General features: G+C 45.8%; 1 protein-coding gene across 1 annotated transcript in view; it reads right to left on the bottom strand.

Moving 5' to 3' along the window:
• The window catches only part of tnk2a (tyrosine kinase, non-receptor, 2a), a gene marked incomplete at both ends in the record, with an annotated part of 114,595 nt that overhangs the window by 60,135 nt on the left and 39,889 nt on the right, over positions 1 to 14,571 (bottom strand). Inside the window, 4 exon segments of the mRNA XM_084325866.1 lie at positions 7,183 to 7,278; positions 7,373 to 7,517; positions 12,904 to 13,544; positions 13,993 to 14,196. Coding sequence (XP_084181992.1) covers positions 7,183 to 7,278; positions 7,373 to 7,517; positions 12,904 to 13,544; positions 13,993 to 14,196 — 1,086 coding nt within the window.

The following is a 14,571-nucleotide window of genomic DNA, read 5'->3' as shown; positions in this document are numbered from 1 at the left end:
TGGACCATTACGTAAGTCGAACACTGAATGTATACTAATGTGCAAACATATATTGAAACTTTTAATATTTCTCATATGAAGCAGAAGCACATTTCTCAGGGTGAATGTAATAACAAACGCCTCCGCGCTCGCGCCCCGGATATAGGCAACAGAGGGGCTTGTCTCGCTCTGCCAGTTTCTGACAAATGCGTCAAAATTGATTACTAATGTGAAAGATCGGATCGGAAACGATCGGATCGATAGATATTTAAAATCACATGCTCGGGATCGGATCGGAAGCAAAAAAAGGCGATCGGGACATCCCTAATCTGTATGTCATGTATGTCATATATGTCCTGATGAATTGAAAATGGGGGACCCTGATGTAAACAAGACGAAAGTCTTTCTCTGGTCTGCATCCCCTTAACAATTGTGTGTATTGAGCTGTACTGTATTGTTCTGCAATCTGTTAATAAAGTTTTCAATCAATCAATCAATCAAGCCTCATCCCGCAGCTCAAACAGGTGTCGTGCAGTATGTAGGAAATCCATAGGCTGAATATGATTTATTATCAGCATTTTAGGTCTATTATTTTACATTTCAAAAGCATTTCTTTTACCAGTTTAATGTATTTTAATTGTTTTTAATTATAAGCCTATTTCACACATTCTATGAAATCAATACATTCTGGAAATCATCTCGCGAAAACATTATTCAGAATGGTATAATGGGATCAAAGAGCACCTACGGGAGGCTGCCATTCGAAACTGGCCCCCGTAAATGTCCAAACACCCCCTCCCACCGGCCCCACCCCCTCCCAATGTACAGTTTCCTCCCCCTCGTATATATATTTTCTGTTAGGATCTCTGTTTAACAGTACTGTATATTTGCATATCTTGTATGTCACAAATGTAACAGTACTGTATATCTGTATGTCATAAATGTCATGATATATATCTGTATGTCATGTATGTCATAAATGTCATTATGAATTGAAAATGGGGGACCCTGATGTAAACAAGATGAAAGTCTTTCTCTGGGTCTGCATCCCCTTAACAATTGTGTGTATTGAGCCGTACTGTATTGTACTCCATTCTGCAATCTGTTAATAAAGTTTCCAATCAATCAATCAATCTCTGAGGAAGGGAGCTGCCATTTTGTTCCGAGGGAGTGGCCAGCTTATATCCAGCTAACTCAACTAAACCCTGCTCCGGAGCAGGTTCAAACTTTTTGATCTGTTGCCATAGCGACTTAGAAATCCGACGTCGGGGAACGGAAATGTCTGGCTTAAGTCAAGCTATGCTGAAAATTATACGGGGAATAGGGCCCTGGATATAACAACCCCCATGAAAACACAGACACAACCAGGATATAACAACCCCCATGAAAACACAGACACAACCAGGATATAACAACCCCCACGAAAACACAACCAGGATATAACAACCCCCACGAAAACACAACCAGGATATAACAACCCCCATAAAAACACAGACACAACCAGGATATAACCCCCATGAAAACACAGACACAACCAGGATATAACAACCCCCATGAAAACACAACCAGGATATAACGTAAGGTTATGTATATAACCAAGTTCTGTGAGTTATGGTGACGCTCAGCATCATACTGCACTGTACTTCACTTCGTGCACGAGCACTGAATAAAAAATTCCACCATGTACCTTTACATCCCAACATTCGTCTGGCCACACCCCCATCCGCTTACCTTCATAAGCAGGTGTGTGGTCACCTACTCGCCTCCTTCCCAAACTTTCACCACAAGGCGAGATCAAGGGCCACAGCGGCGTCTGATGCTGAGCGTCACCATAACTCACAGAACTTGGTTATATACATAACCTTATGTCCTGTTTCGTTATGGATCTCGCTCAGCATCATACTGCACAAGGGAGGCTGAGCGAGAGCCATAGTCCGACAAATGTACCCCGCTGAGGCCCCCCACAACCATCAGACCGGGGAGGACCGAGCCCCCCCCGACCCTCCCTAATGGAGGATACCCCCCCTATTGGAGGCTTACGGGAGGGAGACGGATCCGACCGTGCGAAGAGGAACTCAAGCAACTCAACGCACAGGGTGAGGCAGACTACACACACGCACAACCCGCATGCCACCAGGGAACAAACGGAAGGAACAACCTCGTTACTGCCCCCAAAATCACGGGGTCAAGAGCAAACCCAACCCCGTGGCAAGGCTGTAGCAGCGGAGCGCGAAGGAAGACCCAGACCCACTGAAGGGACTGGATCCCCTGGAAAAAGGGGGCCCGGAGAGGTCAATGACGCCAGGCATCAAGACCCCACCAGGCGGTCACTTAGTGACACCGCCCCCCACATCGCCAGCGTATTCGGATAAGGCCCCTCCGAAAGGGCGGACCCTTTCCCCCCAATAGCACACCGCCTGGCACACTGACTCTGAAACACAGGCAGTCAGCATGGCCGTAAGCACTCAAAAAGGTTAACCAACGGAAGCAGGCAGTGCACCGGGGAAACCAGGCAGCAGGCTGTAACCTGAGCCTGGAGCACTGCAGACGAGACAGGCGCCAAAGGAGTCAGCTGAAACAGCCCCCCCGGCGGAAGGGGCGTATGCTGGCGTTGTTGGTCACCATGACAAAGCCTCCATTAAAAAAAAAACACCCAGAGGTGTCGAGGCAAAGAAGGCTGACATGATTGGCAGACGTCATGAACGTGCAGGGGCACACTCAACCGGGCAACCCGGGAGTTGACACTGCCCCAACATACCAGGGAATCAACCACCCTCTTGGTACAGACGGTGGTTGTTCCTATAACCCCTCAAGAAAAACTCCAAAACAAACCTGCGGGTATTAATACACCAGCTATACCGCAGTACAAGTGTTTCAGTTTCCAAAAGGGTTATCCCAGGCCTACGGTATCAACGAAACTTTACTTCGGACCGGGCCCGGCGGCTCGGGAAGCACAGGGTTACCAGAGGAGGTCCAAAAGACCACCCCAACAGCCCCCTCTTCGCCATGCGTGAGAGAGGAGCGAAGAAAAGAGAACCAGCCCCTTATGATAGTGCAGAGTACAACAAGGGTCTCCAACGCCTAACCTTGTGACACCCGGGCCGACCCAGCATTTTTCCCCCTGAAAAAAGCCCAAGTCCCTCAGGGTACCAGAACAGCAGATCTGCATCTCCGGTGGACTAACGGGTTAACTGACCTGGACCAGCGTGACCAGAACCAGTCCCGTGCCCTAACCACGCCAACATGCCTACTCCAGGAGAAGGGGCAGATATGCGTGTTGATCTAAAACATGAAAAGAGGGCACCACCCAGACGGGCCGGTTTGAACCGTGCTCGGTGGCCCACCCCAAGGGCGTGAGACCCCTCTACCTATGTTCTGATCTAATCCGTTAACATCCCCCAGATATGAAAGAGAATTCATCAAGACAACCTAGTAAACTGGCGCTCGGAAGAGACAAAACTCCATCCCAGTTGCCCTATAAAAACGCTGTTTTAATAACAAGCAACCAAGGCGCACTTAGCCCCTGCGTGATTCTTAACAGAAACACACCGAGCCAGCACTATGTATGCGTCGAGACCCAAACACATCAATGGATAGTCTAGCAAGACACCAAACATTGTTCCTCCAAGTCGCCTGGGAGAACGACACGGAGCCGTCGTGCTTCATGTTCCTTCCTCTTTTTATTCAAAAAAGAAAGAAACACAGACTGACATGAATCCCACGTGACGCAGCTGAGGGTAATTTTTTTTTACATTTTTACATCCCACCACCCTCGCCATAGGGAGGAGACGGAAATCCCCAGAGAGACTTCCCACGCGAGCTGTATAGATTGAAAAGAATATATTGCAACATTGAGCTACGTAATACTTGGGTTAGGGCTCTCCGAGGAGGAGGCACTGAACCAATACACACTCAATAATCGAATTGAATCGAATACACACACAATAGAGCAGAACTCCTTTTTGAAGTTCTACTCACCTTGACAATCTGAGGAGGAGGCTCCCTCACAGGGAAGGAGAGTCCGAACTCACAGAAGGCCCGAGGAGGAGCTTCGTGAGGAGGAGCTCTGACAACTCCCTGAAACAGATCCATAACATGGACCTGAACAACCCACGGAAATCTTACCAACAGAGACTCGCTCAGTGACGTACTCTATGGCAAGGGAATTTCCGCGGTGCACACGCCCAATCTTCCAGGGCGTGGGACCAGGAAACTCCCCCCCCCCCCCCCTCTTACCCTGTAACGTGCCGAACAGCAACGTAACAGGAACCTTGAAGGACAGGAGGTTTTAACCCCTGACCAATCAGAAAAGGGGAGGAAAGGATTACCAGTTCACCCCTTTACGACCCCACACCCATGATACGATGTAATGACAAGTAGAGCATGACACAGTCATAGCCCGCTACATGAAGCATCGAAAAGCCTCACATAACTCATGTGCTAACCTGCTATCTGATTTTTACTAAGGAAAAAACACAGAACAGAGAGGGCCCCCTTTAAGAGCCCCGGTACCAGACTTACATATGTGCTTCTGTGGGCCAAACCTAACCCAGTTGTAGATCACAAGACACACACAACCCTTCATCACAACAAAAAATGGCAAAAGTACACTCTTGCTACAGAGGAACGCCGTTTTTCATAACGAGAGAATACAGAATCCTCGATTACGTATTGGCCACAGGCCTTGCCAAGCACACATAATAAGTGACCAAACAATCTTTTCTTTAGGAAAAAATAGTTTCTCAAGCGGAAAGCACAACCCCAGCAATTAAGCAGAGGGTTACATCGTATCCCCACAAACACAGTGACACAATATATTGTAAACAACATGTCTGAGAGGAGGGTGGGGAAGCCCCAGGGAAACCGGGGGGACCACCCCTCCTTCCTTACCCTTGATACGACCAAGTTGAACAGGTAACCCTGTTAATACGTGAACACACTGTTCATTGTCATTACAGGCTGAGAAAAGAATTCATTCCTCAATCACATGTCACTAAGCATAGCTTCATAGGTTAATTAACCCCCTTAGTTGTGAGTTCACGTTACATGAACACACATGTTCTCATCACAACTAACCAGATCATTTTTACACATGTAAACAACAACCCAATTTCTATGGAGAGAGAAGCTATACCAGTGACAAGACAATTCACACACAACACGCGTCGTATCCTCAATGTATTGCAGCAACACACGTTTTGGAAAACATCGTTATTACAAAACATTTAGAAGGGAAGGAAAGAAGAAGTGTTTAAAGTCCGGTCGGGACCTTCCTACCCTGAGCGCAGGCCAAGAGAACTGCAATCTGGCTAACGGGACACCGAAGTTGAACACAGCATCTCCTGTGTCGGCGACGAGGGTAGCGTCGCTGCGCCACCCAGCCGCTACGTTTCTCCATGTTGATGCAGTCCTCGCTGGCAGGGCTCCCGGTGTAGGTTCGACTAACATCTTCTGTCAAAGATGACGTCGTAGTCAGAGAGTTTAAGGCATGTTATAGTCATAGAAAACGTTCAACAGTGTAGCATTAAGCTAACAGCCTGACTGATAGCAACAAGCTAACGTTTACTAGCCTGGTAAACACAGCGAGCTAACGCTGCAGCTAACAGCTGACTGGCTAACACAGTAGGCCACAACTAGCACGCCAGCTAAGCAGCTATCACCTGAACTGTACACAACGACATAACAAGCCACACTTCAGACAGGCCGCTGTCCAAGTCCCTCCCCTAAGAGGGAAAAGAAAAAGAATGTCAAAACACAGTTTTCAACAGTGATCCAGACATACAGCGGGGCCAGCACAGTTCCCATTTCGGGCTGCAGCCGACTTTGAGCATGGAACTCCCGATAAAGAATATCCTATGCCCACATTTCCTCGTTAGGGTATACTTTCATTTTTATTTTTTTTAAACTTTGACCAGTCAGCTGGTTCTTTTTAGCGTTTATCGCTTTTTCGTCGCATTCATACTTGGTCAAGTTCGACCGACAGAAGCAGGCTGAAAGGGTTCAGATGGGGGGAAAGACACTCTGGGAAAGGCACGGCTGCCGTCCGGGATTCGAACGCGCTCAGCCCCAGATCCGCGCGAGCGCGGTTGTCCACGGCGCTGAAATAGCACTCGCGGTACGTGGTGAGCTACTGGAGCTCCCCGGGTATACTTTCATTTTTATATGAAAGGTGGGGCCTGCACAGGACAGAGAAGCATCCGGTCGAGAATCCTGGGTTCACCAGGACCTGGTCGCAGCCCACTAGATTGACCATCATGGGCGTCAGACCAAGATCCTCTGACCGCCGTTTAAGCCAAGCAGAGGACCCCAGCCTGGAGTCGGCGTTTCGTAAATTGTCAGCTAACCCCCACAGCATCAACAACAACCAGAGCTCGCAAGCAAAACAGTACGTACCCCATCCTGGAAACAACCGCTTCTCACAACAGTCGGTGCTTCCCACAGTCCAGCTGTGTGGCCGGAGGGCAACCCCATCCAGCCGCAGCAAGGAGGACTGTAGCTGGGGAGCATGTCAGCGGCGTGAGCTCCTAATACGAAAAAGCCGTTGAAGGTCAGAATGATCATCATCTTCCAGACACTCCAGTAACGAAGACAATATCGCCGTATTTTCTCGAAATAGTGAGAGAGAAAATAAAGATATGATGTCAACCTATCTTCCCGTTCTTTTGTTTTCCAACTTTCTTCTACTAACAACCTCGTCAAGTGGGGATCTACCGAAGGCACTTCCTTGTGGTGAAAGTGAAGGAGGCGAGTAGGTGACCACACACCTGCTTATGAAGGTAAGCAGATGGGGGTGTGGCCAGACGAATGTTGGGATGTAAAGGTACATGGTGGAATTTTTTATTCAGTGCTCGTGCACGAAGTGAAGTACAGTGCAGTATGATGCTGAGCGAGATCCATAACGAAACAGAACCCCCATGAAAACACAACCAGGATATAACAACCCCCACGAAAACAGAACCATGCCGTCTTAGGTTAATACTCGGCTTAACAATCGGTTTAAGGCTGTCAATATACCTTGCTGGCAATTTTACCTTCTTGACAACTGACACTTACCTCAGTCTCTGACCTTTTTTCTCTCTCTCTCTCTCTCTCTCTCTCTCTCTCTCTCTCTCTCTCTCTCTCTCTCTCTCTCTCTCTCTCTCTCTCTCTCTCTCTCTCTCTCTCTCTCTCTCTCTCTCTCTGTGTTAAGTGTTTATAGATTACCTTCAAATGATGCACTGCATGAGGAATGATCCAGTTATGGCCCTGGAGAGCAGTCTGACACTCTTCAACTGTCACCCCGTGCACCGCCCCCTGGACCTGTCAATCATGTCAGGGGCATGTATTCAAAATGAGCAGGGAAGAAGAGGGCGGCACGCCAGAACTGTCCAAACCCTGTGCCTTTCCCACTCACCTGTGTGACGCTCTGGTCCTGGTGCATGCTGGGAGCTGTAGTTCGTCCATTGTTGTTATTGTTGTAGGAGGAGTTTCGTTTGGCTCCGCCCGACTGTTGCTGCTGCATCATGGGTTTAACAGCAGCCATGTTGGCTGCTCCGTATCTGGTCCACAGAGAGGAAAGAGGGTCATGGCTAGAAGATCCGCATTTTGTTGATTTTCCACTTTAAATTAAATGTTGTTTATGAACCTAACCCTTAGCTTAATGCTAACTGGAGCGATCACACCCCCCACATTAATCTAAAATAGAAATAAAAAAAATAATAATTCCACGATAATTGATTTTCAAAGTTGAAATGCATTTCAAGAAAATGCAGATACCTTCTAGAATTAGCCTGACATGTCAGACCCAAGCTAGTGTCACGTTTTAGACTCAATCGTGAAAGTTGTAAAAGATACTTAAAAATATAAGAGATGAAACACTTTTGAAGGTATTTATTATAAAAAGTTAACAAGCAATGTAATATAAAAGTGAATAAGCAAAGTATTTATACAAGGTGAATATAGCAAGGTACAATTGAAATCTAGATTGTTACAACCGGCCGGTCGAGTATATAAAAGAAAGAAAAAAACAGTCAAGTCATTGTGGGTCAGTCCAGCATGTCTCGTCCGTGGAGTCCAGTCAGTCCGTCCAGTCAGTGTCCAGTCGAAGTCAAAGCAGAAGAAGTCCCCCCTTCCCTGTGAGGGTGATCTTTATTAGTCCCCTAGTCCAGTGTGTGTATGTGGTATCTCTCCTCAGTGCACGTCGTGTGTCTTGTGTATTGGTCAGCCTGTATGTCAGCCGTGCATGAGTGCGTGGTACGCACACTTAGGTGCGAATTTGTGCGTGTGTGTCTCTATGATAACGATCTGTGATTAATGGAGACTGGAATATGTGACCAGTGTTTGACCTGGTCGTATATTAGTTGGCTTGTGGCATTTTGTCATAATGAGTTGAATTACTCGATCTGGCTAATCTGGTGGGATCTCAGCACCAAAGGAGTCACTGTGTGCGCGTTGAGAGCGAGGGTGTATGTATGTGTGTGTGTGTGTGTGTGTAGGTTTGTGTGTGTGTGCACTTTTTTTTGCAAACAATCTCACACACACTCTAAACAGTGTTGCACATGTTCATTTTGTTTGACAGTTATTGAGAGTAAAGGAGTTTGAATATGGCTACCAGTTATGTCATCGGGGACATTGAATTGTGATAATTTCAGCTCAATTAAATTATAAGGTAGCAGTCCCTATAAGTGAAGGTATTGCTATTGTAACCAAGTATTACTGAAAATAAAAAATAAAACAATTATTGTTGTCGGAGGAGTTTTGTTTGGCTCCGCCTGACTGTTGCTGCTGCATCATGGGTTTGACGGCAGCCATGTTGGCTGCTCCGTATTAAGTCCACAGAGAGGAAAGAGGGTCATGGCTACAAGATATCCGCATTTCGTAGATTTTTCACTTTAAATGTTGTTTATAAACCTGGGTTTGTAAAAACCCAGAAACCATAACTATATGGTCTGGGATTAGGACATATACATTAAAGCTACATCATCACAGACAATAATACATTTGGACAATGGAAGACAATCAAGTTCATTTCAAATTGTAGATTTGAATGATTGTTCAAATTATTGTTTGTACAATACAGTATTCACCACATTCCCATATAGGGTGACCAAACGTCCTCTTTTGCCTGGACATGTCCTCCGGGGGGAGTTTATAAATTAATGAAAATGTCCGGGTTCCATTGTTTCTCACAGGACTATTATGCATGCACTTAAATTGACTGCCGTGTTGCACAGAATACTACGGTACTCTGTTGCGTGTGACGTATTCCTTGAGAAGACTGCTTTGTGGGCGGCACTACTACGTTCACTCGCAAACAGAGGAGGCGGCAGGTTTGATTCTACTCACAGAGCAGCGTTGATTCTGCTCACAATGCCAAAGTGAAAATGTACATTACAGATGAACTGTAGAGAAAATTCCCAATTTACCGTCCCGGTCCAGACAAATGGGAGGCGGAGTGCAACGTGTGCAAAGCTTGACATTAATTATGTTTTGGTGTTGAATAAAGGTGCCGGAGATCTCAAAGCTCACATGGACACAGAAAAAGATTAAAAATAAAGCTGTGCGAGGCGAGAGTTTGACAGCAAAGTTGACCGAATTGATTGAAGTATGCAGCTATACAGAGAGAGAAAGAAAATATTTGAAAACTATTTTAATGCCTCAAAATTATGTTTTGGTTTGATTTATGACGACATAAGATGCTTATGATACAATCATTCTAAGGATTATGTGTGTAATAAATTCGTTTTGTACACTAATTGCAAGTTATGCAAATTAGTGTAGAAGAGGTATTATTTATAACATTAATTCCTTTATTTTGTCCAGTAAGACTTGAAAAGAGCTATTCTTTTGTTATAGGTTGTTATAGGTAATAAAGCATGTTGAGTAACTTTGGTTATAGAGATATATTATTTAGTTATATAAAATAATATAATAATTTTCTTATTATCCTTTTTAACGTGTTAACTTTACATACCAATGGTTTTAATTGTATTTGTGTTACACTGCTGTTGTATATCCATGGTTCCTACAGGTGTTTTCAAGGTTGTGAAAGTGCTTGAAATTGTCATTTGTACATTTGTAACTGTAAATTGGATGTTGCTGTGCTAGGGAGGAGTCACTTCCAGGAGCTAAACTGGCTTCCTATAGAGGCCAGAGTTACCCAGCTCAGACTGAACATAGTGCACAATATTATAAACCAAAGGTCCCCTAGATACCTCCAAAACTACTTCACCCCGGTCAACGAATCCCACAACCACAGAACTAGAGCAAGCATAGCAAACCTGAAGCCTGCTTCTTTCCGATCGAAACTGGGCCAATGCTCCCTTACTTTCTCTGGAGCCCAGGATTGGAACAAGCTGCCTCTCCCCATCAAGCAGAGCTTGAGCCTCCACAGCTTCAAGAGAAGCGTCAGGAAGTGGCTCATGGACAGAATAGAAGAATAGCCCCCTATAGTTTGAATGGGTTTCCAATCAGTTTTTAGTTATTGTGGGGTATACAATTTTAGCGATAGGTTAGTCTTATAATGTTTTAAATGTATGAGTGTTGTGTTATTGTCGTGTATTTTGTTGTGGCCTAACAGCCCTGGGACCATGACGGAAATAAGGGTTTTACTCTTTCTCATGTTATCCTTTGGATCCTTGTTGTGTGTTTTTAATCCATCAATAAAATAAAATAAAATCAAACCTAAACTGTGTTTCTTGTCACAGCACATCATTTTCTGTTGAGGCTTGATAATTTACGATTTAATCTGATGATGAATTTATATACTTACATACACACTCGATTGACATTATACTTGCTGAGTATTATGTATTAAACATGTAATTTGCCGGACCATAAGGTGCTTGAGGATTTTGAAATGCTGTCATATTTCTTTGTATTTTTTTGAATGCCTTGTATGTAAAGCACTTTGAGCTGCATCCTGTGTATGAAATGTGCTATAGAAATAAAGATTATTATGTAGTGGGCACTTACATGAACATTTACATGGACTGGACATAATTAACCTACAATTAACCTGTCATTTTTATTTTATTTTTTTATCCACTTTTTCTCCCATTTTCTATATTTTCTCCCATCCCAATTTCGTATCATCCAATTCAACCCTCCCCTGTCACGGACGCTGTTTATTGCCTCCCACAAGCCGGCTGCAATGTGGACTAAGTCATACATAGCACAAGTCCCCTCCGGTACTTGAGGTAACAGCAGTCGCATCTTTTCACCTGCGCAGCTCGATCTCTCAGTGGCGAGGAGTAACGCGTGGGAGGCTCACGCTGCCCCCGATTTTTTTTATATCTATTATTCATCTAAACTATGATCAAAGCCACATGATCAGAGACCCCCCTCTCCCACTCCAGCCATCAGAGACCCCCCTCTCCCACTCCTGTGCCACGACACACAACTTTCCCCACAGGATTCATACTAATGATCAATCTTATTATCTCAAACTCCACCAATGTCAGCAATATCTCGCCATGCTCCGTTTCTCTGCCAGTTGTCCCTGTACGATGGCAGAGATGCATTGTAAAGGTTGGGAAACTCAGAGACAGCTGTTATTAGCCTTCTTCCATGAACTATAAACGATTGTATTATGTCATGATAGGAAATATATTTATTTATTTCAAACAAGCTGCTAACCACAGAAACACTGAACAGCTGATCTGAGATGTGGCCTTGGTTTCAACTCACAGCTTTGATATGCAACTCCTAGTTTGGCAGTTTGATCAGAATTGCATGAGGCAGCTACGTTGCTTTGGACGGATTAATTTGTATGAAGCTGGACTCTAGTTAATTTATTATGGTGAACAAGCCGCACCAACGCCTTCCAATTCACTGCAACCCATGACTGCCTACGCTCCTCTACATTGGAGATGAATTGAATGCAGCAGAACAGCTAGACTTGGCTGCTTTGAGTGAAATGGGCCATAACCCATGCAGGCAGCCCATTCACACACACACATTCTCACTCACACTCACGTTCTCACTCACTCACACACACACACGCACATTCTCACACACACACACGTTCTCACTCACTCACACACACACACGCACATTCTCACACACGCACATTCTCACTCACACACACACACGCACATTCTCACACACACACACACACACACACATTCTCTCACACACATACACACACACACACACACACACACACACACACACACGCGCACACGCACACACACAGCCGGATCAGTCTATTTCAGAAGTTTAAACTTTAGAAAGAATATTCCAGCAGATACTCCACAGCCAAGATAGTATTTAGCACTTTTTATTTATTTCTTACAGAGCTCATAAACAATGCTCTCTCTCCTTCGGTATAATCGCACCACATGGCATAAAAAAGCACTTTTACTGCTGAAAAATAATAAAGACCTTGTCTTGTGTGCATTTAGATCACAGTGACATTATTTACTACGATTTATTATGCAAGTTACAAAATGTTTTCATCTACATTTTCATTGAGTTGTAATTAACACAACACAAGGATTCAATGTCCCCGATGACAATTCTGGTGGCCATATTCAAACTCATTCACTCTCAGTCAAACTAAATTAATGTGTGCAAAACAGAATTAGAATTTTTGGACATGTGTGAGATTATGTGCAAAATAAATCAGCATTGTTTTATTGATGACAATTTTCACTTTTTCATTTGTTTATTTCTCAATGTGCTCCCAGAGCTAACTTGCTTAGCATTCCATGGGTCTGATTAATTATAGCCATGACAGGGAAGAGAGTCATAAATGGCAAACTTTTGTGACTGAGCATAATGTCCAAGACCAGAATATATAAATTTAGCAATGAATATTTAGATTTTAATTCATTCCACCAATGCATATTAATGGTCATTCTGCTTTGGTCTGAACACAATGACTTGACAGAAGAAATAAGAACCAAAAAAAAGGTGAAGGATAGTTTTATGCAAATAACCCACCTGTCCAGGAAGGCCGGGCGCTCAGGTAGGGGGGCGGGAACAGAACTCTGGGAGCTGTCAATCAGCGAAGACAGGCTACGCCCTTCGGGGAAGGAGAGAGGGTCCAGTAAGGAGCTGGAGGAGGGGGCTGCTGTGAGCCTGGACGGATGAGAGGAGGCAGGGGGAGTGGAGGAAGAGAGGAGGGAACCCAGGGGGCCGACGCAACAGAGCCCGGACGCCCGGCGAGGGGAGCCGGAGAGAGGGGGAGGGGGCAGGGTAAGGGGCGAGGAGGAGAGGGAGGTGGAGGAGGGGAGGGGAGGCACCAAGGGAAGGGGAGAAGAGGAGCGGGAGCCCGGCTGAGAGAGGGTGTGGTCTCGGGGAGGGATGCGAGGGGGAGCGTCCTCCTCGTCGCCCAGGGAGATGGAGCTGGAGCGTGCATGCGGACGGGGCGTGCGTGTGGACGGAGCGTTTTTGGAGGGGCGCAGCGGGGGGACAGGGGTGCGGGGTGGGAGCACCGGCCTGTCCTCGTAAGAGGAGGAGTAGGAGGAGGGGGGGGGCAAGTAGATCTGTCTGTGGGGACCTGCGGGGGCCAGGGAGAGAGGGAGCGGGGAGGAGGGCAGGGAGCGTCCGGTCGTCATGGGAACCTGCAACTTCACCATCACCTGGTCAACAAAGAAAGGACGAGAAAAATCAATCTGGGATGAATCTTATGTGGGTGAGTCTGTGTGTATAATGTACTGTACCTCCTAGGGAATAATTCATTCAAAACTGCGCTCATAATGAGCATTCTCAGTTACTTAACGCACCAAATATGTATATTGTATTAACGCACCCAGTATGTATACTGTATTAACGCATACATGTAACAGCATGTAAACAAGAGAGAGAGAGAAATCAATCAGGATTGAGAAGTCTGTGGATGTAAGTAACCACTGTTGTTTGTAGAAGCGTGTGTGTGTGTGTGTGTGTGTGTGTGTGTGTGTGTGTGTGTGTGTGTGTGTGTGTGTGTGTGTGTGTGTGTGTGTGTGTGTGTGTGTGTGTGTGTGTGTGTGTGTGTGTGTGTGTGTGTGTGTGTGTGTGTGTGTGCTTTTGTGTGCCCTCCTTCCATACCGCTCGCTGGAGCTCCTGGAAGAGGTCGGCTGACTGGGACTCGCTTCTGCCCTCAACTGTGGCGCTAGACGGGGCCATGGTCTCCTCAGCCAACCCCCTGTTGATGGAGCGCACCTCCAGGTCCTCAGATTGGTCTCCGGCTTCGTTAGCAACCTCATCGTAAGCTGGCAACGGGAGCGGCCAGTCCAGGATAGAGGGAGTGTCCTGAGAGAGAGAGAGAGAGAGAGAGAGAGAGAGAGAGAGAGAGAGAGAGAGAGAGAGAGAGAGAGAGGTCAATAAGGTACAATTGCCAGCGAGCTATATCAACAGTCTTAAAACGATTGTCTCTGTGTGAGACCTTGGGCCTCTCCACTAATGAAACACCTGAGCACTTAACACTGTGCTGACCCAGAGAATCTCCTGCCGCAACATTATCTCCATCCACCTTGCTTTCAAGGACAGTCACGTTTACATTTAGTAATTTAGCTGACACTTTTATCCAAAGTGACTTACAAATTGTGAACAACAAGTCACCAGGAGGGGTACAGTACATCTCTGGCAGATAAGGGTAAGTGGCATTGTTTGTCAAATAGTGTTGAA

This window comes from Notolepis coatsorum, assembly GCF_963971535.1.
Source record: "Notolepis coatsorum genome assembly, chromosome: 12".
Classification (NCBI taxonomy): domain Eukaryota; kingdom Metazoa; phylum Chordata; class Actinopteri; order Aulopiformes; family Paralepididae; genus Notolepis; species Notolepis coatsorum.
Note: the sequence above shows the minus strand (reverse complement) of the source record. Positions and strands in the feature narration are given on the sequence as shown.